This window comes from Natrix helvetica, assembly GCF_964273705.1.
Source record: "Natrix helvetica genome assembly, chromosome: 1".
Classification (NCBI taxonomy): Eukaryota; Metazoa; Chordata; class Lepidosauria; order Squamata; family Natricidae; genus Natrix; species Natrix helvetica.
In genome coordinates, this window is record NC_138548.1 from 103,905,513 (window position 1) to 103,933,421 (window position 27,909).

General features: G+C 38.2%; 2 protein-coding genes across 5 annotated transcripts; both read left to right on the forward strand.

Moving 5' to 3' along the window:
* Positions 1–26: 26 nt before the first annotated feature.
* LOC309383529 (uncharacterized protein C11orf16 homolog) lies at positions 27–27,778 on the forward strand. Of its 4 annotated transcripts, XM_081936188.1 has the most exons (7): positions 27–5,103; positions 5,333–5,415; positions 14,519–14,701; positions 15,158–15,315; positions 19,242–19,454; positions 23,634–24,299; positions 27,318–27,778. In XM_081936188.1, exons 2-7 carry the CDS (start codon positions 5,411–5,413, stop codon positions 27,509–27,511), a joined length of 1,419 nt encoding a protein of 472 aa, XP_081792314.1. In that variant the 5' UTR covers positions 27–5,103; positions 5,333–5,410; the 3' UTR covers positions 27,512–27,778. The 4 variants fall into 4 exon arrangements, with proteins under 4 accessions (XP_081792314.1, XP_081792316.1, XP_081792315.1 ...); XM_081936190.1 differs by lacking the exons at positions 27–5,103; positions 5,333–5,415 and adding an exon at positions 8,626–8,700; XM_081936189.1 differs by lacking the exons at positions 27–5,103; positions 5,333–5,415 and adding an exon at positions 12,332–13,098.
* On the forward strand, positions 5,556–7,129 carry ASCL3 (achaete-scute family bHLH transcription factor 3; the record flags this gene model as incomplete). Its single annotated transcript, XM_081937207.1, is given in 3 exon segments — positions 5,556–5,570; positions 6,263–6,295; positions 6,297–7,129. Coding segments are annotated over 3 exon segments (543 nt in total). The 3' UTR covers positions 6,792–7,129.
* Positions 27,779–27,909: the final 131 nt, after the last annotated feature.

The window sequence follows — 27,909 nt, forward strand, 5'->3', positions numbered from 1 at the left end:
CCCACAAGAAGTCAAAGGATGAAACTATTAAACTTAGAAGGACTCTACAATGTTATTTCCCTAGTTGTTTGAAATAAATGCTGTAGAGTTTTTTATCTAATGCTTGGAGGTAGTGAAGATCTGAGTGGAGCAAAACAAGAGTTTGATTAAATCCATCCAAGATCGAGCTGATGTTCATCAATATACAATATAGCAACCAAATAACACCAATCCCTCTGTAGACAGGTTCATGCTCTTCCTGAAGGAGCTGGTTAGTGTCTCTTGCATTTGTAGCTCCTGCTTAAATGGCAGGTGAAAGCTGTGATCAGGGGAGCTTTATGTGGCTTCCATTGCTGTACAAGTTACAGCCTTTCTTGAACCAGAATGCCCTGATGACAGTCTTACTTTAATGACCACTTATTTGGATTATTGCCAAATACTCTGTCAGGATGGCTTTGGAGATAATCTTGAAGTTACAGCTGGTATAAAAAACTGGCGGGGCATTAGGAGGTCAATCCCACTAATAAAGAATGACATCTATTTTAAAGTCACTTCATTGGTTATAATCAGGTTTCCAAAACTAGTTCAAAGTGCTTGAACATTGCACCTTTAAAGACCCACACAATGTAGCATTGATTACTTAATACAGCCAAAGCTGAATCTGCCTCCTTGGTTTGGTCATTGCAAGAGGACCTGCTGAGAGTATACATCCCTTGCCTTTCTCCCCCCCCCCAATAATTTTATTAAGAATTATATTAAACATAAATCTAATACAAGGACCTGATTCAAAAATACTAAAATAAAGGTGGAAGAAAAAAATGCCTCCCAAAAAAGCTAGTAAGAAATTTTCCCTTTCATCCCCAGCAAGTATATTCAACATTAACTGTCTTTTAAAATACAACCAAATAATCTTCATTCCATAGCTCAATCCATTTTCTATGAACTCATTTCTAAATCTTTAGCTTTTATTATTCAGCAAAGGTTTAATAAAAATTAATAAAAATACCTAACAAAAGTATATACTCCCTCTTTCCATCTAGTAAAAAAACCCTCATCCCTTTCTTTAACAATCAAAATCTAATCTCAATTAACAAATGTTGCAAAAAATTAAAAAGTATTAAATATTACCAGAAATAACAATCCCTTATTTAGATAACAAAAATAGATAAAGTAAATGTCACAAACTAATCCATTATATCGAGTTAAATATTTTGTCAGGCTAAACCCAGGACTGGCATGGAATAATTCAGCAAAAATTCAGTTCTTTATTTGGTTACACATAACGGACAAAATCTTGTCACCTTGAATCCTTATGGACATACTTAGGAGATTCTAGGGAGTGGCTATGCCAACTTTTTTTTCCTGTCTCCTCAGTGCTATGCTGCCTCCTGTCTGATCCCCTCCCTTTCTGGAATGTTCTCCCGCCTTCCTGGGAAACTGCCACCTCACTGTAGTCCTTCACACCAGCTCCCCCTCTGTGGGCATTATTGCACACATCTCCCCTCCCCCAAAAAAGTCTATCTAACCAAGATAACCATTAAACATCATAACAAAATTAGCCAATTTGTACTCCACCTTTCTCCTCTTAATAGATACAATTGTGACTTCTGTTTTCCTCTATCTACCCTTTCCTCAAAATTCTTATCATTTTTATCGAAAATCTTTCTAATTAACATGTTTTTCTTTAAATCAATTTCATCCAAAACTTTACCACTTAAAACAGCTATATAACTTCCCCTTTGCTGTGTATTGCAAAAAAAAAAAAAAAAAAAGCAAAAAAATTACAAAATTGGAAAAAACATTTTTCTTTTTAAAATAAATGGATTGAAGAGAAAGTCTGTGATTGGTAAATTTACAGATCTGAGAGTTTTTCAATGTTAAAAACAATGAAAAAAATTAAGCTCCAAAGTGATTAAAAACATGATGTTTGGTCAAACCGTATGTCCATAAAAAGCTGCACAAAAAATGGTTTCTGCTGTCTATTCAACAAAATCATACATATGGTCAATCTCCAATTTTTTAGAGGTTTTCAGCAGTCCAGATTTAATATCCAGGTGCTTTTTTTGACAACAATGCCCTCATGATCCAGGGAGTGAAAAAAATGTGGATGATAGTTTGCCTTGCTTTACCAAAAGTCCCCATCCCTTGTCTTTCTAAAACACTTGGGGGATATCTGTTGTTTCCATTGAATGGAATAATCTCCCACCAGAGGTCAGGGGATTCCCAACTTCCTGGCTTTTTGAAGCAGATTATACATTTATCCCATCAGACTATGTCCTAAGATGAATGGGGAAACTACTATGGGTTTTTAGTAGGAGTTGAATTAAATAATTTGTGGTTTTGTCCTATTATTCACTACCTAGGGTCTGATGACGTTGAGAAATTGAAGTTGTGAGATATCAATAAATGAACCCTAGCTGTTTCCATCCATTCTGTGGATGGAAATAGAATGGGCATGCCCCAGGACCTTACTTTGAAACAATGTCCTCTGATGGGACCTTGGAGGTGGGGCTTTTCGGTTGTGGTGCCTGAGTTGTGGAATAACCTTGAGATTTGATTGGGCCTCACACTGTTAGCCTTCAGGAAGGCTTTGAAGGTGTGTGAAGGCCATTTGAAGGCTTTGAAGGCCATTGGGCACTGGGGTAAGGAAGTCAGATGAGTTCATCCTGTAAGGTATAGTATTTGTTCCTTGTGCCTGAGTTTTGTTGTTGATTCCTGGTTGGTTTTAGTATTTAATGCATTTTAACACTGTTTTATTGCTATACACTGCCTGATATACCAACTTGTGTGTTGGACAACTATATTAATCTCTTACATAAATAGGCAGAGAAAATGAGCATTTGGCATATTAAGCTTAACCAAACCACACATACACAAAATTCATATAATTTGGATACTCAATTATACTGAGAATCGAGTCCATCTCCCTGCTTAAAAATTTGAATTAAAGGATCTAATCCGTCAAATTGGAACTCACTATTACCTGTCCGTGGTAGTACAAAATTTCCCTGTAGATCAGCCACATGTGCATAACAGTCTTGCAGGTTCAGAGACCCATCTTAAGCCAGCATGTTGTTTTTCACTGGCCAACCAAATGTCTGTAGTATGCATGCAAACAGGAGATAAAGATGTAATCCTTTCCTGCCATGCTTCCTTAACCGGTACTTCCTGGTACTTGCAGGGATGCATCCTTAGCAAAATTCAATTAGTAATTATTGCATCTATGATGCTGTGATCTCTAATGCATGAAAAGTCTGCATTTCCTGAGGAACTACAAAATGGAGGCATGGTTTATGCAAACACTGAGTTAGCCAAATCCACAAAGGAGGATCCACAAAGGAGGTTATAGTATTTGTCATACTCTCCCAAGCTGTAAGAAAGCCTTCATGTCTGAATGTCCAAAATAATCTGTTGCACATAAGATTTGAAATTGGTCCGCGGGTTATAGGTATCAATATTCATTCTCATTGCAGTATTTTCAGAATGACTTTACTTAAATATTTTTTCTTTGCTGATGATGTTACCTAGTTTGAGTAATGAAACGTCTGCAAGAAAACAAGCAAGCTCAGAAAGCACCAAGGACTCCTCATATCAACCCTGAACTATAAATATTCTTTATTAGCTTCAAATATCTGTTTCTGCTTGCCATTCATTGTTTTAAGGGATCAGTTAGTTTATTTGTCCTCAATCATCAGACTGAGATTTCTCCTCCCTGGCTTGAAACAGTTCAATTGTACTTGATACTTTCTAATTTGAAAATTGGTTTACTATGTATTGTACCTTGATTTCTAGAAGCATCAGTTTCTAAAATTATTCCCTCTTGACAAAAGTTTCTCATTCCACTATACCATTTGTAAAAGATTTTTGTATAGCTTTCCATCTAACTTCATCTGTGACTATTAGAACTATTTCATTATTAGCTTTAAGTACCAGAAAACTTCCCTAACTGAAAAAAAAATTCTGATTTTTCTATTTTAAAAAAATCATTTCCGTTTTTTTTGTGTGTGGTTATTTTGGCTATTGAAATCTTGACTGAGATGTTCTTGCTTGGAATTATTATTGCTATTATCATGTATGGTCTAGACTAGCAGTCCCCAACCTTTCCAGCTCCGCAGATTGGCAATGGCGGCAGTAGCAGCACCGGGGGGGGGGGAGGTTTTGCATGCACGCTCACCCCTTGCACAAATGGAGCTTTGCATGCACACCCACTTGTACACCCTGGTTTCCAATGGACCATGAACCAGTACCAGGCTACGGACCAGGAGACCCCTGATCTAGATTGTAGTCCTATTTTACACTTTCTTATCCTTACCACTATTGCCTCTGCTTCTGTCTGTTATGTCTATTGTTGAAAAAACATGGAATTAACTGGGATCTACTAAACGGAAAGCTAACTGGGATCCGATTAGTATTTAGGATTGAGAACATCTGGGATCAATGATGTTTAATGTTTCATTGCTTGCTGTTTTCTACCCAGATGGAATTCCCTCTATTCCCATAGAGTTTCAGTTATATATTTGGAATTATAAACACAACCAGAAACTCATCACTGGGAAGGCAGCCAGGTTGGGATGCGGAGGGGGATTGCTAAGAACCTACTCTTCAATTAATTTCTTACATTGTTCACTTCTTTCTCTTTAAAAGATGAATTTATTCCTTTAATAAATCATAATCAAAGACTACATTACCAGCTCTTTTGATAAATTGAATGTCTTCTGGCATTGAGTCTTACTAATAAGCTGTCAACTTTTTTTGACATTTTCAATTAATCTTTTCAGACAGTAAACATTCAGCATTAAGTTATTATTTTGATTATGAAAATGATATACATTTAATAAATCTACATAAAAATAGCTGATCTAGTAAATGCATTTAGAATTAGAATGTTACAACATATCTTGGAAGGATATAAATATGCTGCACATTAGATATTAACAGTCATATAATATGTTATGCATTCAAATACATCAATATTTGTTGCCTTTAAAGCTACAGTGTGGGTGGAAGAAGCTAAACCAGAAATGAGCAGATCTAACTGTAAGCTACTTTGCATATTGTCATTTGAGTATAAATTTAGAGCTGACTTTGACTCAATCTACCAAACATAAGAACTGTGGAAGTCAGGTAAGACACGCAGGCTAATAGCAAATTTTGCATGGCTTTTATTATATTAATGTTAACCTTGGATTTTTAAATATCTAAATTATACATGAGGTTAAATATTTCATGGGCTTTTTTATCCTCTTTAATGCAAAAGATGATTTATACTAATGTGATGCTCTAGAGCTCAGATGTTGTACAATATTTTAGAATTTGCTAAGTGATTTTGGAATTTCTCCATTTCACCTTGTAGGAATCAAGAATTTAGACTTATTTTCTAACTCTAGGAGTTGTCTGATATTGAAGCAGTTAACCTGAACCTTCAACTGAGATGAGGTAGCTTTCTTAAATGTTCTGAAGTAATTAGTGTACTTAAACTCATTATGTAGATTTCTTATGTACCACAGAAGTCCTAACAATATCGATTGCCTAAGGTGATATGATTTGATGGTTACTTTTACATACTTAAAAGTAAAATGTTTGATGGTATGGTGATATGAAGAAATCTTCCATACAAGAAAGGTTTTGTTTGCTTATATGATTTCTTATAAATAAACAAATCAATGCTTAAGAAAGGATAAATGTTATTTCTTACTATTGATGTAGAATGTTGCAACATAGAATAAGACATGCACATAATACAATGTTCTTTATTATTGGAAGAACTGTATTATGGATAAATATTTCATTAAATATTGTCCAAACAGGACGTACCTGCTAAAAGATGAGACAATCTAGCCAATATGAAGAGTATTTATGTCTTTGATTTTATAGAACAGTTACTAATATTGTAAACTGCGTAGAACATCCCCTTTCCCTGGAACTAATTATAAGATGAGCAAAGTTAGGTGTAGACTCAAATCATAAGGACTAAACAAAAGAAATAACAATGGAAATTATTTCTAGTAAAGCTTAAAATTTGTGACGCTTGGTCAATCTTAACATTTGTGAATCAAGATAAAGAGCAAAGATTTACTGAGCTGTAAACACTGGTCACATATATTGGCAATGTAATCACATCCCTTTTTCATTCAAATTATTATAGCTAAGAGGTCAGAACTACATCTGTACATTCTCCCACATATTTTCATTACATCTGAAGTGCGCTAAAAATACTGACAATCACACCTAGTCTTGGGGAACCTGTGACTCATTGTGCTCATACGCATTTGAACATTTTCAGCTTTACCTGAGGCACCATAGCCAGGAAGATCTCCTGGGATGCCATGGACAAATTGCCAACCTTCAGTGACTCCTACATGGGACAGATGTCCAGATTTTGCTATCGAGACCTTTTTGCCACTTTTCATTTGTGCCCAGAGGACCTCAGTCAATTCAGTGGCCCTGAAGAGTTGCCTCTACTTCCATTAACAGCAGAACCTCCAACTCCTGAGAATTTCTACAGCAATCCTTGTGGGTTCCCATTTCAAGTCTCCTGTGGAAATTTTGGCCGATGTGACTACTCTTGCAGCCCAGCATTCATCCGAAAAAGAAACGAAAGGGAAAGGCAGAGAGTTAAATGTGTCAATGAAGGCTATGCCAAGCTTAGACACCACTTACCACCAGAATACTTAGACAAACGGCTCAGCAAAGTTGAAACACTCAGAGCTGCAATTAAATACATCAAGTTTCTCCAGTCTCTACTTTCTGACGATTCAGAGGAAGATTGCAGAGGCCTTCACCATTCCCCCCTCAAGGAGTACTCAAAATGATCCATCATCAAGGACTTTATAAGCTCTTCTGCACAGGGCAAATGCAATCAGATCTGAAATATCTTGCTTGTATAGATCAAAACTAAAAAAATATCGAAATAAGAAATATCTTCTCCGTAGATATCAAAATTAGTTGCAAGATTAACATTGCTAGACAGTATTACATATGCCTGTGAGATATTTAGGGTATGCAGATTTTAAATAATTACATCATCTAGAATTTGAAATGATTCTTTAAAATTAGCAATAATATGTGAGTAATTTTTATTACAATGGGAAAGGAAATAATCCTACTGTATCATTTCAAGCAGTTCATTTTAAGTAAGTATATATTTTAATAAAAAGGATTGAAATATTCTGGTATTTTGTGAAAATCATTAATTTTATTTACAGTATTCACTTGTTAGATTTTTTAAAATCCACCCAATAATTAAAATTTCCCTGAAGGTGACAAATAAATTACCAAATAAGTTTATAAAGTTGCTGGATATTTGCATACAAGGCAAAAACTGATATTGTAATTATACCTCTCAAAGCAAACTGCTTGATTTGTGTAGAGAATATAGTACTTTAAGAAATACACCAAGAACAGAGCCCTATGGATCTTGGGATACTGTATTTTATTTTTAAAGCCACAATTTTGACTTTTTTAATCCCACCTTATGGACTCTCCTGTTGTAACTGATAGAGGCCTTTTTTTAGATTTGACCTGGTTGTGGGATAAAGAAACAGACAAACATACTAGGTTTCAATTTTCTGAGATTCTACCTCCAGTGGGATCAAAACACTGGTGAGTTCCTACTGGTTTGGACCGGTTCGGCTGAACCGGTAGTGGTTTGGCCACCTGGGTTGCTGGAACCAGCAGGGACCCAGGCCTGCTACGCCCCAAACTGGTTCTCTGGGTGGTCCCATAGGTGCCGGCATCTTGTTTTTTGCTTCTGCACATGTGCAGAACACTTTTTATTGCATTGCACATGCGCGCATGCGCAGTACACTCACAAGCGAACTAGCAGTAGTGCCTGCTGGAACCCACCTCTGGATCAAAATCATTCATTGCTGAGATATTTTTAAAGCAATTTCTACTGAGTATGAATAAGATGACAGTCAAAGAAGACTGTCTGGAACCCAGAGGTGGATTCCTACCAATTCGCACTGGTTCAGGCGAACAGGTAGTGGTAATTTGGCCTATGTCACAATACCGGTAGTGACCCAGGCTGGCCATGCCCCCAAACTGGTTCCCCGGTCTCCGCTGCCGTTGCCGGCATGTTTTTTAGCATGTGCAGAACAATTTACAGTGAACTGTGCACATGCATGCAGTGAACCAGTACCAATGCCGGTAGGAACCCACCCCACCCCTGCTGGAAACATAATAACTTTATTTAGCAATTAGGTAATTGGCACAAACTGGATTTAGCCTACAAAAAGTTCTGGGAGAAGCTGCTTCTGCCAGTTTTATTTAGACCTCATCTTTCCCTCTTGAAAAAAGAGTGCAAAGGATGGAGTAGGATTGCAATTAATTGTGGATCAAATGCTTTTTCTGCAGTAGCACCATGGGGCCTTCCCCTGAAGGAAGGCTTCATTGCACACAGATGTAGGATGCTGAACAACATTTTCTGTCAGTCCCCCGTTTTCCTTTTCAGATCTTGCTTAGTTTTTGGCTGATGTCAGTAACCTGAGAAGGAAGACTGAGACCAATTCTTGCTGATAAGTGTGTGTGTGTGTGTGTGTGTGTGTGTGTGTGTGTGTACACATTAGCTTTGCTCTTTTACATTATATTCCTGGTAGCAATGAGTCCATGGCAACCTCCTTAGTAACAGAAAACATTAGCCACCAACTCTGCTCAGCAGCAAAGCAGTTCAATATTGCCAAGGTCAGTCCAGTTCAGTCATTCTTAGTACAGCAGACTCTGGTGAGTTGTTTTTTAAAATTGCTTTTACATTGATAATCTCTCCAACTTTCCAGATCGTTTTACAAAAAAGCTATCTGACATACCCAGTACTATTTCTGCCAGTACTGTACTTGGTACCTATTGTCACTTAATTTCATTCATTCAAGTGAAACTGCTATAAGCTTCTAGGATCTTCTACCAGGCGAAACTTCTTGAAAGATGCTGGAGTAGCAAAGTATACCTATGCTACTCTATAGTTCTTTATTATTTAAGAATTACGGTTTTTAAAAAGACTAATGCTGTAGTATTTTTCTTAGACAATTACCTAGGGGCTAGTCAATGAAATGTAAATAAAGTTACCAGGGCTTCAATGTTAGTGATGCTTTTTGTTACTCAACAAAACAAAATAAAAATATTACAAATGCAGATTGATTCCCAGATATATTCCTGAGAATTTAAATTCGTCTAAAAGGAACATATCAAGAGTTCATAAAACACACAGAAGGCTGCTCTGCATTGATTCAGCAGTACTATTTGGACATTGATGGAGAAAGAAAACAAGAATACTTTTGAAATGACTTTTTAAAGAAAGAATAATTGATAAATAATGGAAAAATCAATCCTGCTTCATACTTTCATTTCATCCTAACATGCAGAGAACAACCAATGGGAAGTGGTCATTCACAAAATGTAATTGATAACCCAACTACAAGGCAGGCAAACAAGTAAATGTTCTTCAGAGAATTAACAGGGGTCGTTAGAAGACCATATTAGAGAGAGGCTGGTAAAAGTGGAATTCAGGCTGCTTGAATAAGTTTGTTAGTCCTAAAAACATATCCTGTGCTCAGCAACTTGGAAATAACTTTTAATGATTTTATAGTGACAGTTAAGGATACTTAACTACTCAAAGACATACAATTATCCTGTTACATGACAATTATCTAACTTATCTAAGGCATGTTACATGATGTATTGCATTCTTTGTTGGCTGAACTCCAGATTCTTTTAATCAGAGTATCTCTTGTGGGAGAATATCATCTAAGCCAGGACATCTCACGAGCCAGGGGGGAAAGTCACAATACATCATGTGATGCCACCATGACACCGCGAGTTTGACACCCCTGATCTAAGCTCTTTTTTTAACTTGTGGAAATTCTTTCAAAATTATTTCTGGAAGATGAATAAAATAATAAGCCAATGCTTGCCAGCACGGTTATTGGTAAAGCCATCATCTGCTTTCTTTATCCTGACAAACTATACCAAGTCAAATTATATACCTCTATGAAGTGATGTCAAATCTTTTTGTCAGCATATCTGCTAAAGTTTGAGATGCCTGAAGCTGCTATCACTTTGTTAATATTACTTTGACAGTCACAAAATAATGTCTCACTGGCTGTCACTGTGAAGTCTCTTTATTTTGAAAAGTCAGTCAGGATAAATGCGGAGAACAGTGAACAAGTCAAAACATTTCTTCAAGCACTTACATAAAGTGCTTTCTGTATCATGAGCTCTATGATGAAGACGGTCTTTGTAGGAGAGATGCCCATATTTTCTGGGAATCAGCAGTGAAATATTGCAGTGATAAAGATGCATTTGCCATGTGATTTTCTTTGTGCTTTTTGTTCTCAAGAACAAAATGGGTCCTATAACATGTTTTCCTAAGTCCTGTCAGCAATAAGATTCAATGCCAGCCTGTTTCTGAACTTCACTTAAAATGCTTTGATTTTTATATATAAACATTCAAGAAACTTGCAGCCAGGTTACCTGACAAATGGTTTTTCTCCATATGGTCTTATATATCTGAGCTAGGTATCCCCAACAAAGGAGATACCACAATGGTCATAAGTGTAAAAAATGGTCAGGAGTCACTATTTTTCAGTTCGGTTGTAACTTTGAATGGTCACTATAAAGAAACTGTTGTAAGTCAAGGACTATCTGGACTTGCACTACTATAATAGTCTGACTGAAGCAAACTCACTGGCCTGCACTCTGTCCTACCGAGTTCAGTGACATTTTCTTCTAAGTGAACAGGTGCAACTTGCAAGCTTACTTGTACTAAGAAAAGAATTTTCATATATTTTATGAATACGTTACATTTACCTGTAAAGCCCCCCCTCCTCCAGTCATTTGGGAGCTATTTCCAGACATCAAACACATTGCTCAATTATGCAAAATACTCGACCTGCCAACATTTTAGCATCAGAAATAGGGAGATGATTACCCCATTTGTGACTCAACATGATCAACATCTCTTTGTTAGTCTCCCAGCATACTCTGTCTTTTTTTAAAAAAGAATTTTATTGGTTTTTACAAATATTTATAGGAAGGGGTAGGTAGGTATACAAAATTTTGACAGCTACATTGTGCGAAAGGTAGAAATCCCCCCAAATCTCACAACTTTTACAGAAAAAAAAGATCAAAAATTAAAAGATAAACATTGGCAGCTTTTTGTTTTACATTATATCAACAATATATTCAATCATCTTATATGTCACTTCCAACAGTTACATTATAACAATTGCAATAATATTTCAAACTTATTTTTGTGATCTGAGTGTTCTCGATGTTGCTTCCTCCCCCCTGTCCTCTGGCAGAGCCACGGCCCCTCTCTCCTTCATATCTTGTGTACTGTCCCCTGTTCCATCTAGAAAGGCAATGTGTTTTTTAATGAAGGCTTCTGCCTCCACAACTGTGTTGATTCTAATTCTATTGCCCTCCCAAAAGATCAACATTCCTTCTGGCAATAACCATCTAAACCAAACTCCTTTATCATATAATTTCTTTGATAAAGAGGAATATTTCTTCCTCTTATCTCTTACTTTCTTCGGAATTTGTTTAAGAATGGCTATTTCTTTGTCTTTATATTTTAATGGTCCCACCCTCTGAGCTCCTAAGACCTCATCTCTTGTAGTCTTTCTAAGAAATTTAACATGTACTTCCCTTGGAACGTTGTGTGTTCTAGCATATGCTGAATTGATCCTATAAATCAAATCAATATCCCACCATAGCTGTTGTTTGTCTCTTTTAATATATTCTGATAAAATTGTGGTCATAATCTCCTTAAGGTCTTCATTTTCTGTCTCTGTTTTGAAAACTAAGAAAAAAAGACATTCTTTCAAATTCCACCTTACCAAGATGCCTTACCAGGCAGTGGCTTTTTAGGTCCCATACTAAGTTCAGAGATAGCTATAAGTCTTATGCAAAAGAAATGGCGTCTGTGGAATACACAGCTGGGAGGGATCGTGGAGGCAAACAAGCCAGAAGTGAAAGTTAATCCTCCTGTACAGCTGCAAGCCAGAGGATAAAAGTCAAATCCAAATCCAAGGGGACCACATAAGAAGAGAGGCTCCAGGAGATCTCCGGGATGCAGAATAATATAAAGCCAGAAATTCTTTCAAAGGGGAAACTTCATTTGTAAAAGCAAAGAAGAAGGAGGAAGTTGGTCATCTTGGCTCTGCCTTTACGGGGGACCAGGGAGCAACATGTCCAAAGTTTTCATAAGGTGGTTTTAAAAAAACAACTCAGCAGTCATCCCTTGCAATTGTAGCAAAAATCATTCTCCCATTGTTAGAGGAAGTGAAAGTTAGCTTTTAACTCTCTCTCTCTCCTCCTCCGAGAGAGATATTCCAAGTGCCGCTTTTTCCGAGGGGGGGTGGAAAATCCCCCCCTCCAATCTTAACACTTCAAAAGATTGAATCCACAATTTGGAGAAGCTGCTGTTCATCAGTTAGATAGATTTACAGGAGATTGAGGGAAACCTCTCACCTCACCGCACTTCAGCTGTAACATCTAATTGATTCTTTCCTTCCGGAATCCGATCGGCAAAGGCACACAGCGACAGCGGAAAATGCCGCAATGCACCCCCACGCTCCCCGGCTCCTGGGGCTAGGCTGGAAACCCCCGTGCAGCTGCCGCCGATCCAGGGGGTCCTAACAAGCCTCCCTGCGGCAGGGAGCCCCTCCAAGGCCCCCTATGCTCCTAAAAGGAGCCCACCAAAGAGACAAGCGGTGGATGCACACGTCCATCGCCTTCGGGGACCGGAAGTCGTACCCCAGCATACTCTGTCTGTCAAACCCCAAAGAGATGACCTTTGGGGCTTGATCCAAATAAAACATCCAAATTGTTTATGTGCATTTCATCATATTAAAGCAGAGAGGAAACAAGACACTCCTAAAATAAGTAAATCCAGCAGTTGGGATTTGCAGAGCAGTTGCATCTCCCCCCCACCCTCTCTCTTCCTCCCTTTGCCCCTCTCTCTTTTTAAAAAAGGAATAAACTCAAATACCATGTTTTCCCAGTCTCTCCCCCTCTTTTCTCTTCTGACCAGTGTAGAAACTACTATAGAAGTGCTTTCATTTACAAAGAAATTTTTGTTACGTTGCTATTTGCAGAGCACAATCCTATCATACCATTTCAGAGGTGAGTCCAACTGATTTCAAAGAAAGGAGGATTATAATTTTAGTAAGCATAAACAAATAAGCAAAACCAGATTGTCCTAAGGGCAACTGGAGTAGTTTCTTAAGAAACAAGAAAAAACATTATTTCACTTCTCTCCTGACCACTGGTTATTATATAGAAACCAACAAGAAACCCAGAAAACATTTATAATTTTGCCTTATGTCATATGCACCAGAGTTGTAAAATATGATGGTAGCACATTCTTCAATCACTTCGCTATGCTGAAGAAATCCTAAGACCCTGGATGCAAAAGGAATAGCCAGCCCAAAGTCCACTTAGGCAGCAATGGTTAAGGTTGGTTTCTCAAACTTTGCAGTACCACGGCCCTCTAAAATAAATTCAGTGGTGGGATTCAAAAATTTTACTAAAGGTTCTGTGGGCGTGGCTTGGTGGGCATGGCTTGCCTTGGTGGGCTTGGCTTAGTGGGAGTGGCAGGGGAAGGATACTGTAAAATATCTATTCCCTCTCTACTCCAGGGGAAGGTTACTGCAAAATCCCCATTTCCTCCCAATCAGCTGGGACTCGGGAGGCAGAGAATAGATGGGGGCGGGGCCAGTCAGAGGTGGTATTTACCGGTTCTCTAAACTACTCAAAATTTCTGCTACTGATTCTCCAGAATTGGTCAGAACCTGCTGAATACCACCTCTGTTCCCATTGCAGTACAGTACTTAGGAGTTATGGCCTATAGTTTGAGAATCCTAGAGCTAATGTTCCTAACAAATTATTACGGGTAAAATGTCTATAGAGATTCTCAATCATCCAGGTCATAGTTGTCCCAAAGGTGCTTTTTCCAAAAGGCAATTGGACTTTTTTGGGGGGGCGGGGTCCCCTTTGAAAACATTTTTCTTCACATCATGAAACTTCTTCAGTTCTAGCTCTACTTGAACTTCAGAAGCTTCTTGGATGAAAAACAGAACATTTTCAAAGGAAAAAAAAAGTAAGAAAATCCAGTTGCCTTTTGGAAAAAGCACTTTTGGGATTATTATGGGTAATTTTTATCCTTAATTGGCTGCAAAAAGATTGTGCTTCCAGCAACAGAAGAAAAAGAATGAAGACATTGAATGAGCCTATTCAAAAGACAGTCTGGGGAATCTAGCAAAAAGAACAGACTGATCTGGGACGGATGGTATGAAGCAATTCAAAATTAAGTCCATTGATTTGAAGGGTTTTTCTATGACATTTGCAGCAGTCTCCAGAACTTTGTTAAGCATTGATTAAGTATGGATCAGTTTGCAATTGCACTAAATATGTCCTTATATTTCTGAAAAAACAAGATGTTCATCTCTAGATCAGTTATTTGTGGAGAAGAGCCTGATTTAAATATATTTTGAAGTAAAGGATGCACATTTGTACAATAGGCTATGCTCCTTTTTTATTGCAGAGAGAGCCCTGAAAAAATGAGCGAATATACCTTGTCCTCTTGGCCATACCACAAATACTGCTGTACGGTTCCCAGGCATGCTGAATCTTTTCACAGAAATGTCATAGTTAATCCCAGTTCCAGCTGCAGTGGCTGCTTGTTAGCGCATCCTTCATATGGCATTAGCCAATGTCTCACAAGAAGGTAATAAAGAAACAAATAATATTAATTTGTTTAAAATGAGAAGAGATTAAGACATTAAACTCTGTCTTTCTATATCCCAGCATTCCACAAGTATAGTCTTATACATTCTTGCTTGTTTTTTTTTTTTAACCCAAGCAGGTGGGGGCAATGTTTAGCAGAATTTGCTAAATTGTGACTTTTTCCTCCTGGGACCAGGTGTGTCCATAGAGTATGATTAAAAGAAATCAAGATAGCAGCCATGATAGTCCTATGGAACATGCATAAAAAGAGACAGAACATTTATTGTACTGGCGTGACCATCAATTTGATATTTTTTTAACCAACACCTGCAGACAAACCTGGATTTAAACTGGGCTTTAAACACATGTAGCTTACACGTTAGATAACATTTATTGTTATGTGTGATTAATTTTTGCTGTGGGGTTCTTGGCTAACATTCTTCCATTTTATTTCAAGGTGTTTGTGTTGCAGCTACTGTCCTTTTCTTCTTGATGCAAAATGTAGGGCAGGACAGAATTTGGGGAAATCACTGGATGTTGGTAGTCCTGTTCTGGCAAAAAAAGAAAATGACTCTTATTATTACCAAGGAACAATCATAAAAGATTTAGAGGCAAGTTGCAAGATTATTTTCTACATGGTTATAAAGGTGATCAAATGTACACCAAGTAATATAAAGAAACTACAGAAATTCAACTAAATGCACTTACTCACAATAACCATTTTTGTCAGTTTAGTGCAACAAGGGATCAGTTCATAGGGTTGTACGGATCTACTTAATTCATACTGAATCAATCCAAGGACAGAGATAACAGGGCAAAGGAATCTCATCAAGAGAAATATAATATAAAAATATAAGTGTTGTGGATAATAAGCTACTCAGAGTTGCCTGGCAGTGAGACGAGTGGCATATACATTTAATAAGTACGTAAGTAAAATAAAATACATTTCATGTGATCTCATTGTGGAATGAATAGCCTTTGCTACCCATATAGTAAATGATGCCATTGCTTTTCTTGTAAAAAATGAAGAATAAACTAGAAAATGATGAATACTGTTGAAATCAATTGAAGAATAAACTAGAAAGTTTAAACTACAATAACTAGTTTATTCTAGTTATGCTAGAATAACATAACTTGTTTATTCTAGTTATGCTACAAGATAAGGGCAATAAACATCAACTGCATTCATTTTCCAGATATCGCAATTCCTCTCTTCTACTCACCATCCTCCAACTCCCACCCCAATCTTTCTCATGTTATTTTAGGACAGGGGCAGTCAATGTTTAGAGCCTGTTAATCATGATATCCAGCCCCTCTTCCTTCTCTAACAAATTCTAGGGAATCCTTTCTAGCCAGTTATAACAGTGTAACTCTAACAACATCATTAGAAGACTTCGTGACAGTTGCCTGGTAATTTTTCCAACATCGACATTTCTAGCTTTCATTTATTTGTTTAGTACCACCTTGTACTACGTTAGGAACATACAATTTATGCCAAGAAAAAGCAAGTCAGTACCCTCCAGATATTTTCAATGTCAACATCATACCAACAGTCCCAGCAGCAGTGAGGGAATGGAAAGAGACATCAGAAATTATCCAATTATTACAGAACACCAATTTCTTTATTCATGGCTTATGCTGAGAACTAATTTTGTAGCAGTGACGTGCGGTGAGGTTTATGGCTGGTGAGGCTGGTGACGTCATCAGCATGAGCCGCGGTCCCCTTCATGTTGACTCAGGAGTCAGGAAGGAGGGGAATGGGACCACGTGTGCAGGAGGCTGAGGCAGTTTCAGCCTCCTGCACACGTGGTCCCATTCCCCGCCTTTCTGAGTCAACATGAAGGGGACCGTGGCTCGCACTCCGCGGTCCCCTTTATGTTGACTCAGGAAGGTGGGAAATGGGACCACGTGTGCAGAAGGCTCCTCAGCGCCTTTTCTGTTTTCCTTTATTTTCATGATGAGAGCAGTGAGGCTCTGCCTCCCCCGCCTCCCCTGACCACACGTCCCTGCTTTGTAGTATAATCTCACTCCAACTCTCCTCAACCCCTAACCTACATACACTAATAATAACTGTTGTGGCACGGTGGTTAGTACTGCAGGCTAACTCTGCCAACTGCCAGCAGTTCGATCCCAACTGGCTCAAGGTTGACTCAGCTTTCCATCCTTCCGAGGTCGAGAAAATGAAGACCCAGATTGTTGGGGACAATATGCTAACTCTGTAAACTGCTTAGAGAGAGCTGTAAAGTGCTATTAAGCGATATATAAATCTAAGTGCTATTGCTATTGCTACACTCAACTCCTTTATTCCCAGGCAAACAGAAACATGCCATCTAGGAATACTATAGCAGGAGCAGCAACCTGAAGGGCACATGACTGAGGGAAATGGTTGTAACTAGGGGTATAAGATTACCTTATTAGACCTTTTGGTCAGGTTAAAACCAGTTCTTTTATTTCTTTAGTAGCACCAGAGTTCTAAGAGCGTTGTGCTATTTTGAAGATCTCGGCAACTAGTGATATTTCATAAATAGCATTATTGCTGGAAAGGTGGCAGGCGTGTTGATATATAAACTTGACAGTAGAAAAGAAAATCTGCCTTCAATTCATTAGTTGTTAGCACCTGAAACAAACATGGTATGTTCCTTCTGAGAAGCAAGAAGCAGGTTTGTTTGCTCACCACACTCATTCAACATCCGATAAACTCTGAAGAACCAGCTATTCAGAAGGCAGCGCCTCTGGAGTGCATCCAGCTATTGTGTGACCAACTCAGCACTCGACTCTCATTCTACATACAAAGACAGAGTGTAGTTAGGGAAACAAACATTCTAATTTTTAAACAGCCCGAGAGCAGACAGAAAAAACTCAAGGGGATGGTGGGGTGAGAGGAAGAAAATATTTTGATTTTATAGCCAGGTAGCTCAGTTTTCTTTTACTGCAGAATCCGCTATTCAAATAGTATGGATGTGTCGAGTTACCTTTCATAATATAATCCAAATTTTGGGGTGGGGTATGGGGTTGTGCTGTATAGCATTCAGTTCAAAAACAAAGATTTCAGGTATTGTCATTTCTGGTGATATTGAACTTATCAATTCTTCCTATAGATCAAAGAGCAATGAACTTTGGGGCCAAATTCTGGAAATGTTTACCTCAGAGGGAACCCCAGATGGCCACCTGGAGTAGGATAGACTATGACAAACACATTTGGCATTATTTCTTTTAGCTAAGACTGATCCACAGAGGGAAGATAATCATCGCAAAATAGTGTCAGCGTTCCAAATATCATGCAGAATTAAATCAGAGTCCAAGGCAGAGCTATCGTTAAAGTTCCAATTTAATAAGACAAACATGTTGGCAACGAACTGTGGAATCCCAAATCTGAAAAACTTCCTAGGATTCCATCCAGTTTAAAATTCATGATCTTATCCTCACACCCATAAATCCATCACATGGTCCAATCTTCTTCGGCCACGCTGGCATCTCCACTCAGCTGGTTCCGGTCAGGTGCAGAGGTGCGGAGACAAAAGATGACCTTGGGCTTCTAGAAAAGAATGACAACAACATATTCCACAATTCTACTCCTTTCTATTCCCCCCTCCCAATTACTACACTAATGAAACAGCATAGTGAAATAATAGAAAGTGTGGCAGGCCAAAGATCCTAAAAGGAACATAACTACAGGCCTGACAAATAGGTTTTCTTATTTTTAAAAAAATCAGTTTTTCGTTAAAGGATGGTTGATTGGTAATAGATTCTCCATTTAACATTTTCAGCTTAAATTGTATTATTTCTTGTGTTATGCCCAAAATGTCAGCCCTTCCAGAGAGGCCAGATAGGAAACACAACCAGTTAATATAAATCAACTTTATTGTAAGGCAAATTAATGCAATTCTGAAAATGCAAATCTCCCGCAGTCACCTTTAACAGTTTGATCAATTAGGATTGGTCTTTCCTAAGTTTCTTTCTCTGACCATTAAGTGACTAGGGGTTCCTCCCTCTCTAGTCTGATCATCTCTTCACTTTGTCCCTCAATGTCATTCCCACAAATCATTACACAAAATGATACTTAGACCTGAATAAATGATTTAATACCAAAGCAGCAGGAACAAACTCATTTGTTCGTGTTGGATTCCTCTAGCTGTGTCATCTTTTAACTGTATTCAAAATGTATCTTGTATCTACTTTTTGTATTCGTTTTTTTGAAATCAGTTGAAAAGAATGCCTCTGTTTGCTTTTTCTTCCAGATAACCCAGGAAAGTAAAAATGGTTGTAAAATATGGAAGAAAGCTGCATGACAAAGGAAACTATGAATGAGTTTCACATATGAAATAAAATGTAATGGTTACTAAAAGGAGCCTTATATCAACTTTGCCTAATATATAGATCAAACAGTCAAAGAGAAATTCAAGTAACAATTAAGTTGGGAGGTTATTCCTTTCCTGGTACAGGTTTACTTTTTCAAAAAAAGTGTTCTAAGTTATCAATAGGAACAATTTCCAATTATTTGTGCTATTTTTGAAAACATATTTTTTCTTTCTAATAGGAAGGTGAGCAAAGATCATTTCTGGTACAATTTGCAACGGGGCAAGATACACCTTATTTGCAAAAAACAGCCAGCAGTGATATATTTGAATGTGTGAATGGAATGAGACATTCCATCCTGCCTGGTGATAAAGTGATGGCCCCCTGGGAACCAGAGCAGAAGAGGTATGGGCCAGGAACTGTCCTCCAGGGCATGGAGACCAGAGACCCTCTGCGAGGTAACATTGACATTACCTTGTCATATACTTGGGGAATAGCTTTAATAGAAGCATAGTGGTCTAGAGCTGGAACTGACAATCAGGAGGCTCTAGGTTTGATTCTAGGTATGGCAGATATTTCACTCTATGGGTGCAAGGAGAAAATAATTACTGTGAACTCAATGTAGGTGTTAGGAAGGGCATCTGACCAACAAATGCTCAGCTCCATTCAGTCACTCCAACTCCACCCCAATGCAAGGGATGATGGTGTCATTAAGGGAAAAAAAAACTTGGGGAGTAGCTTTAGGCTGTGTTTGCCAAGGGAAATAAAAATAGGCTGGTGCTTTCTTTTAAAAAGAAGAAAATCTTTATTAGGATATTGCATTAAGATAGAAAGTTTAAAAACCTGATCTAGCTGCATTTGGATCTAGCCAAAGAATGAAAGGCTGTATAGTTCGCTAGACCACATGGAACGTAGGATGGGTACCTACCAAAGAAAGGAGAAAAGATTTATGGGTGGTGGTGGGGGGAACAGCAGGAACTGGAACTGGGTTAACCATATCAGTTTAACTGAAGAGGACATGTCCAAGAACGGAATCACTACACAAACCTTCACTACAACGATTGCATCTCCTGAAACTAAGACAGTTCAATGAGATTATACACCCCAAACTGAGGGGGTATCTTCCAACCCTCTTCTCATAGGTGTGTGCATCTTTTCATGATTACGATCACTTCACATATTTTTTTTCCTCTTATGGTTAGTAGCTATGTTTGTGCTTTAGGCATTTTCTCAGTGTCGTGCTGTGAGGAGGCTTTGGTTGTCCTCCTTCTTGGCTTGAAGAGAAAGTCTTTTCGGTGACATCTCTTTGGCTCTTCTGAAAAGCTTACCTCTGACTCAACATCTATATTCCTTCTGACTCAGGCTTTATCCAAGCCTTTTTCCCTTCACTAAAGCCACCTCACAAATGGAAGTCACAACTGGGAAGGTTCAGTACCAGCAGGATTCTGACTGCGACACAAAATGCTGGCTCATCTGGCCACCCAATGATGCCTATTTATCTACTAGCATAGAACATGCTAGTAACTGACCTTTTCCTGTCATGGATCACAGTTTCTTCTTGTTGAGGCTGCTGCACTGTCTCTTCTCCTGCTGGGAAGTCTAAATTGATTTCTGACATCCTACGAACACTTGGTTTTTGTCTTTCATTAAGTTACATCACACTAGATAATTTAGCTGTTTCTGTGGCAGAATCAATTCTTCTGCGCATATTTATAAGAAATAGCTCACAAAAGTCACTGTAGAAATTGCCTCGTGGATGGTTTTTTTTTTAATGGATAATAAACAAGAGGCTCTAATTGCATTTGCTTTATTGAAGTCAGTACATTTGAATTCAGAGTAGCAAGAGTAAACATTCACACCTTGCTAAATTGTCCTTGATCAACTTTGAAACATAGTTAGCATTTATGGTCAAATCTGTTATATCACAGCCCTTAATGGTTTTTTCTGAAAATATTCCTTTGCAGTATATTTTCATGTCATTGTATGATACTACATTGATGTTTCCTTTTGAACATAAAGAATGTTACCTCCTTACATTGTCTCTGTTTTTATATTCATAATATTATTTTCCAGACTGGGAACATGCTAAGCTTTTGCCATGCAGATCTCCACAGTCCCTGTTTTGTAGCTTATACAAGTTAAACAAATTGCCACTTCAAAATCCTGAATGTGTTCCATTTTTGGCAAGTGAAGTTGCAACTTTACTATATTTATTTATGCCTGAAAAACAACTAAGGCTTTTAAAAAACACACGAAGAGTCCCACTATATAGATCTTGTTTTAATTTTGAATTGATCCTGCAAATTATTTCCCTTGAAGGATTTGTTTAATTTTGGTTTGCAGAATTCATTCTTGATACGTCTCTTCCTCTTGTTTTGGTGCAGTATATTTCCACATGACTCAGTGCTATAATATTTGCTTTTATGAATGTTTTGCTGCTGAGAATTCCTTATCTCTCTCTGGATATTTCCTTCTGAGATGTAAATTGCTCCTGTAGTTGCCTCCCTCTTTTTCCTAGGAGCTTGGAAGTCTGATTTTGAAATCTTTCCTTTCCTCAATTTACTTTCTGAGATCCTGAATCTATTTGGACAAGACTCCGATTTTCTTTATTCTGGAGAAAAAAAAACACTTCATGTTCCTTAGGCAAATAATAGTCCAGAAAGCCATTCTTAGCCACTTATAGGCAATTGTACCTCTCCTTATTTCAGCTGTTCTGGTTGCAAGAAAAAACTAAATACGCTGATAAATTGCCTACATCTTTAAGTCTTTGTTACAAATTTGTAATACAAGATAAATTTGAAAGTTTGTGACTTTTTGTTTGAAATAGGTTCCTCAGTTTTTCCCATATTTCCATGCAATGTCTTTATCTTCCATACAAATAAGCAGATTAGTACAACTGGGGATCCATGTCCAGTAGCTTTCCTGTTTGCAGTATCCCATGTTACTTTCCAAATTCATCTGATATTGGATCTAAGACCTTGGACCAGCTGTGGTGATTCATCATCAGTGTTCCATTACTGTCTACTACTGTGTATCACAGCTGGCTATCTTGTTGTTAAGTAATCTGCTTCTTTTGAAGACATTTCAGCAACACAAATACCCTTATACACACTAATCCCTTCCCTTTCCCTACCCCCAAACTCTTACACTTTCATATTTTCTTTTGAGTTAGGTGCACATCAGTGGTGGGATTCAATTTTTTTTACTATCGGTTCTATTTTGCGTCACAGGGGAAGGATATGGTAAAATCCCCATTCCCTCCCGATCAGCTAGGAGTCGGGAGGCAGAGAACAGAATGGGGGTGGGGCCAGTCAGAGGTGGTATTTACCAGTTCTCCAAACTACTCAAAATTTCAGCTACCAGTTCGCCAGAACTGGTCAGAATCTGCTGAATACCACCTCTGGTGCACATGGGAAGAACTTAGTATATCGGTAGTAGTATGTGGGAGCAGCTTTCTGCAGCCAAAGGCAGGTGTTGAGAGAAGTAAAAATAATAGGAATATGCATATTGTTTAGCATTTTAAATAATTCTGAATCTAGAAGGAGCTAGAAAAAGCTTTTTGACAAGGTCTAGCCATTTTTGATTCTACCTAGGTATCATTTACTGAAAATGGGAAACCAGGCTCCTTGCAAACTTAAAATCATTTCATGTCTGAACAAAAGACAAAAAAATGAACTCATCCAAATATGTACAACTGTATAACACCCTTCAAAAGTTTTGGTTTTTTTCTTGGTATGTTTTGTTAAGTCTGCATCTGGTGGAAAGTTGTGCTGTAGTACATGCTCTTCACAAAGTACTACCTAAGGAGAATATGGAGGCAGCTCTTTGCAGCCATGTGAGTGGGCATAAAGTATAATTAAAGATGGTGACTAAGCCAAAAAGCTCTGTTACTGAGCATATGTGTTCTCATCTCTCTCCCCCTACACTACATATTGCATTTTAACCGAGGTTTGAGGCTCACTATTGAAATTGAAATAGCTGCTAGTTTGGAATTGCAGTATTTGCAGAAATCAGATTTTGTACCCTATGCAGATTAATGGCCTTAAAAGGGCTTTTTGAGTTAACATATTCCGCAAGTACAATTTAAATGAATTAGGTTCAGACTGAAATATTTCTTTTGATTTCCCAGTTTTCTTCCCATTTGAAAAAAAAAAAAGCATATGTTCTTCTATTTTTTTTCTTGGCATACTTTAAAATATTTTGAGATGGGGTTTTAGATTTTGTGATGCAATAGAGAATACTGGAGTTTGGGGTATTTTTCATCACTCTGTCGTTCCCAAGGCAGCCTATCCTTCTTGGTGTGAAAAACCCATGAAAGACTTCATTGATGTCTTATCATGGGATGTGAAGCCAATGAGGCTGCAGACGGAGAAATTATTGTTCTGTGAAAATAGGACACACATCCTTTAGCTACCTTGTGACTACATCTGATGCCAGCACACCATCCATCTTGCTAAATGAGAAACTTATTTTCCCCTCTGTTTTAAAAAAAAAAGCCTGCCCAAATCCTTTCTCACAAATGAGATGGAACAGTCAAGTATGAAAAAAAAAACACCTTAGTATAGCAACAAAGTCAATTGTTAAGAACACATGCTTGGCATTTTAAAAACAAACGTTCTATATATTCTTTTCAACAGAAAAAGAAGATGAGCAAATTACAGTCAGCTTTTGGAATGGCAAGAAAGCCAAAGTTCCATTAGGCCTTGCTTTGTGGATTTCTCCAGTGTGGTGGGAGAGAATTGTAGAGAGGATCCATATGCCATACACAAGCAGGAAGCAGTTTGAAGAGCCACTTCACAGGCCTGGCTACTACAAATGTTCACATGGAATTATTCCAACTTGTGTTCTGGGTGATTTCCAAAGGTGCTGGTGCACATGTTGCTGTTTTACCCGTCCTTGCTGTGGTCATTTTCATCACACATGCTTATTGCCTAGACACAGACAATGTGTCTCCTGTTGCTGCCACTGCTACTCTGAATACAGTGGCTGGTGGACACGGCCCTCTTTAGCCGAATTAACCTCCGGAGATTTTAAAAAAGAATTCACTAGTAAGCCTACAACACCATTCTTAGCAATAGAAGCATCTCCCGAAGCAGAACATGCTGCTGTGCTACCCAGTTCTTCCTCATCCTCCTCAGAGCCTCAATGTGAAAGGGACAAAAATAGCACCGAGAACCTAATGGTAGATCATGCAGTGAACACAGATTCTAGTTTTTTTGAAAACTTCACCTTACAGAAGACCAGAAGACCAGAGTGGAAGTACTGGAAGAGAAGCCAACCCACCTTTGTTTATAAAAGCCAAGGTACACAAGATCTCCCTTGATTGATCTCAAATAGATAATCTAGAACCTGTTGCTTTCGCATACAGGTTGAAAATCAGGCCACACGGTAATTCACATGAGTAATTCAAATATTTCAACCCAAATATACTCTGGCTTATATGTTGTTTAAATCAAACTATTTTGACTTAGATTTGATTTCTTAGCATTATGTGTAAAACCCAGTCATTGTCTCATGTGAGTATATATTAAGTAATGATGGTTGGCCCAAGATTTGTTAAACTTGTCCTTTGCCTTTATACATATATCATAAGGAGGGAGGGGAAAGAGACAGACATTGCTTCAGAGGTTCTACTGGTTTGGTCTGATTTGGCTGAACTGATGCCATAAGCACTGCCATCTTCTTTTTTTTTTTTTGCTTCTGCGCATGCACAAAAGCATTTTTCCAGTACTGCACATGTGTACATAGTACACATTAAGTGCATGCATGGGCAGGGCGCGTCCCTGATGCAACTGGCAGTAGCAGCAGCTGGAACCCACCCCTGCATTGTTTGCATCTACAGATGTTGTTTTATGTGGATCATGCTGGCTAGGATGCTTGGAATTGGCAGAAAGTAACATCTCAAAGATAGTAGATTCTCCAGACTTGGCCTGCAAATCAGAGACTTTTATGAATATTACAGTGTTAATGGAAGTGAAGTACTCCATTATAGACACTTTCATATCTCATTTCATATTTGAGAAAGGGCAAATAACCACTTATACTAGCTTGGTTAGTTTTCAGGAATAACTTATTTGGATCATGAGTTATGAACTATGTGTAACATCTAATTTATGAGTGTACTTCAACACTCATAAAAGACAAAGAATGTTTTATGATGATGGGGGGCACTTCTACATGGCAGTTGTATAGTGGTGACATTTTGTGCAGGAGTTGGCAAAAATCATGCCACCCTAAGAAGAATCGCACTTTCAACTCCTGCTCAATAAAGAGAATAGGAATTTCATCTGAGCCATAAGTGGAGAGAAGAGAGAATTGGGATGGAGACCATTGTCTCTGGTGCTACCACAGCTACTAGAAGATCATCTATAGGCTCCTGCTGCTAGTTCTCCAATCCCATGGAATCTTTCTCCCCTGCTTCTCTTGCCCACTGCAGATTTCTTCTGCCAATCATGGTTAACAAGAGAAGTGGAGGACAGGCAGCAAAATGAGTTTTCTTTGTATTAGTTCTCCTGGCATCAAAAAGAGCCACATGCCCCATTTCCCTTCTCAGCAGTGAAGCTGGAAACAGCTCTTCAGGTAGCATCCCAGTAATAAACTTGTAGAAAGCTTTACTGTGAGAGGACTGGCTATAGAAACCCATGGTAAAGCCATTCCCCAGAAAATTTGGTCCCCATATTTCTCCCATTATACAGTTGTCCTCTCCCACAGCTTAGCTTTTTCCACAGTGGAGGAAGAATGGGAAGGAAGACACCTGTCCTATTGAGGGGGGGGGCAGATGGCCTAAAGTTACTGCAGGGGCCTTGGCTGAAAAGCCAGTTTTGTCCCACTTCCTCTGATCTCCAGGATTAAGATGATCTTTTTCTGCCCCTCTTGATTTGAAAAGAGAAGTAGGGAAGCCTGAAATTTACTGCTAAAAGTGGGTGACCCTGAAAAATCAAGTGGCAGGCTTGGGGCAAAGCGTGAAGTTTCAATTGGCCAATAGGAGCAAGGCCACCCCCAGCCCAATTAGATGCACTAAAGACAGACCAGATAGCATGACTTGTTCTGGGAAAAGCTAAAAATGGCCCCTTAAAAGGCAAGTGCAGCCTTTTGATGAGTCAGAGATGAGTTGAACACAATGTCACCCATATACATCCTTTAACTCTTTATGCTGAAGCATAAATCTTTATGCTTTATGCTGCCAACTTTCTGTTCACAATTGGAAAATAGCATTGAAAGATAGCATTCCAGCCATGGCATATTTTTCTTTGCAAAAGCCGCTTCTGATCCTTTGGCTACGTTTGGACGGAGCTCCCTAGAACCGTCTTCAGCTGACAAGTCAAAGTTGATTTTCATTGCATTAGGAAAAGGATCTTAAAGTCAAACCATAGGTAAGGTTTCCAACAGTGCAATCTGTAAAACGGCTGCTGCGATAATAGAGAGGTCAATTTTCACCTTGCCTGCATACATGCAAAATACACAAAGTTAACAAATGCCAACAAATTTCCCACTGAAATTCAGAGGTATATTAAAGCAGGTCAGTACTAGGTGGTTATATATATTATTATGCTGTCATTCAGTTCATGCGCCTACATATTTTGGAATGCATTCAGTATTTTAACGTCTTTGTGTTCTATGTGATAAAGAGTTCTTTGGTATAGGCAGTTCTGCCAAAATTGTTTCCAAGAGAGTAATATTAAAGCAATTTTTCATTTTCCATTATTTCACTGAAAATGGTCATTTAAGTCAACTAACAATTTTTCATTTTCGATGACTTCACTGAAAATAGTCATTGAATTCAATAAACAAGCAAAAGCCAAGAATTTATGCGCTGTGGTGGCGCTGTGGTAGTGCAGGCTAATTCTGCTGACTGCCAACTGTCAGCAGTTTGGCGGTCAGTAAAATGAGGACTCAGATTGTTGGGGGCAATATGCAGACTCTGTAAACTGCTTAGAGAGGGCTGTAAAGCGATATATAAGTCTAAGTATTATTGCTATTATTATTGCTATTTCTATTTCTAAGAGAATGCCACCAAGGGAACAATCTTACTAATAGTCTACTTTTATTACACATTAAGAACCAATCAAGCTAAAGCAGATTCATGGGGGTGGATAACTAGGCATTAAATTTCTAGGCATTAAAGTACTTAAAACAGAACTAGTAATAGGGCTGAGTTCACACGTTATGCTAAGTGACAAATCACATTATGATTTGCAGGGCTCATCTATCGAGTCCTTCTCGTGGATCTCAGATACTCTGCTTGTGGATTTCTGACATTTTGTAGAGTCAAGTTTCTTTTTCAACCTTTCAGTCTATGATTGTTATAATATCATCTATAGGAGCCAACATTGTCAGTAGCAGCTGCAGAAAAGAAAGAGCTGACAACAAAGCCATTTCATCTGCAGATGGATTTCCACCAATTCTGTACAACCACAGTGCTATATTTGAAACCATTGAACAGTCTTGTCAAAGGCATCTTTCGATGAAGAAAATCTTAAGCCATGGAATTACTAGCTCATCATGGGGAGGTTAATTATATAAAGGCTTGCTACCCCCTCTTTCTTTCAGTAATTCAAGATGCCACTAAACAGTAGCATTGTTTATAAGATTCTCTTAGCTCTTTCATAAGTTCTTCTTGCCATATTACTGAAATCCTGAACAACACCAGGGTACAGTAATTTTGAAGTAACTTTTTTAAAGTTTGGGACTAGTCATGCCGCAAAAAAATAAAAGGGCATCAAATCAATATGCTCCTGGCCAAATGACTCTGTACTAAACATTAGATGCTGATGAGTGTAATGGATTTAGTCATTTATCTTTAGCCAGAATGTACTGTTTGTTCTATCTACAGAGAAGCAAACTAAAATTACTTTTCCCTATTCTACTCCAACAGTGCCAGAATTTTAGGTGAACAAAACACAGAGCAGAATC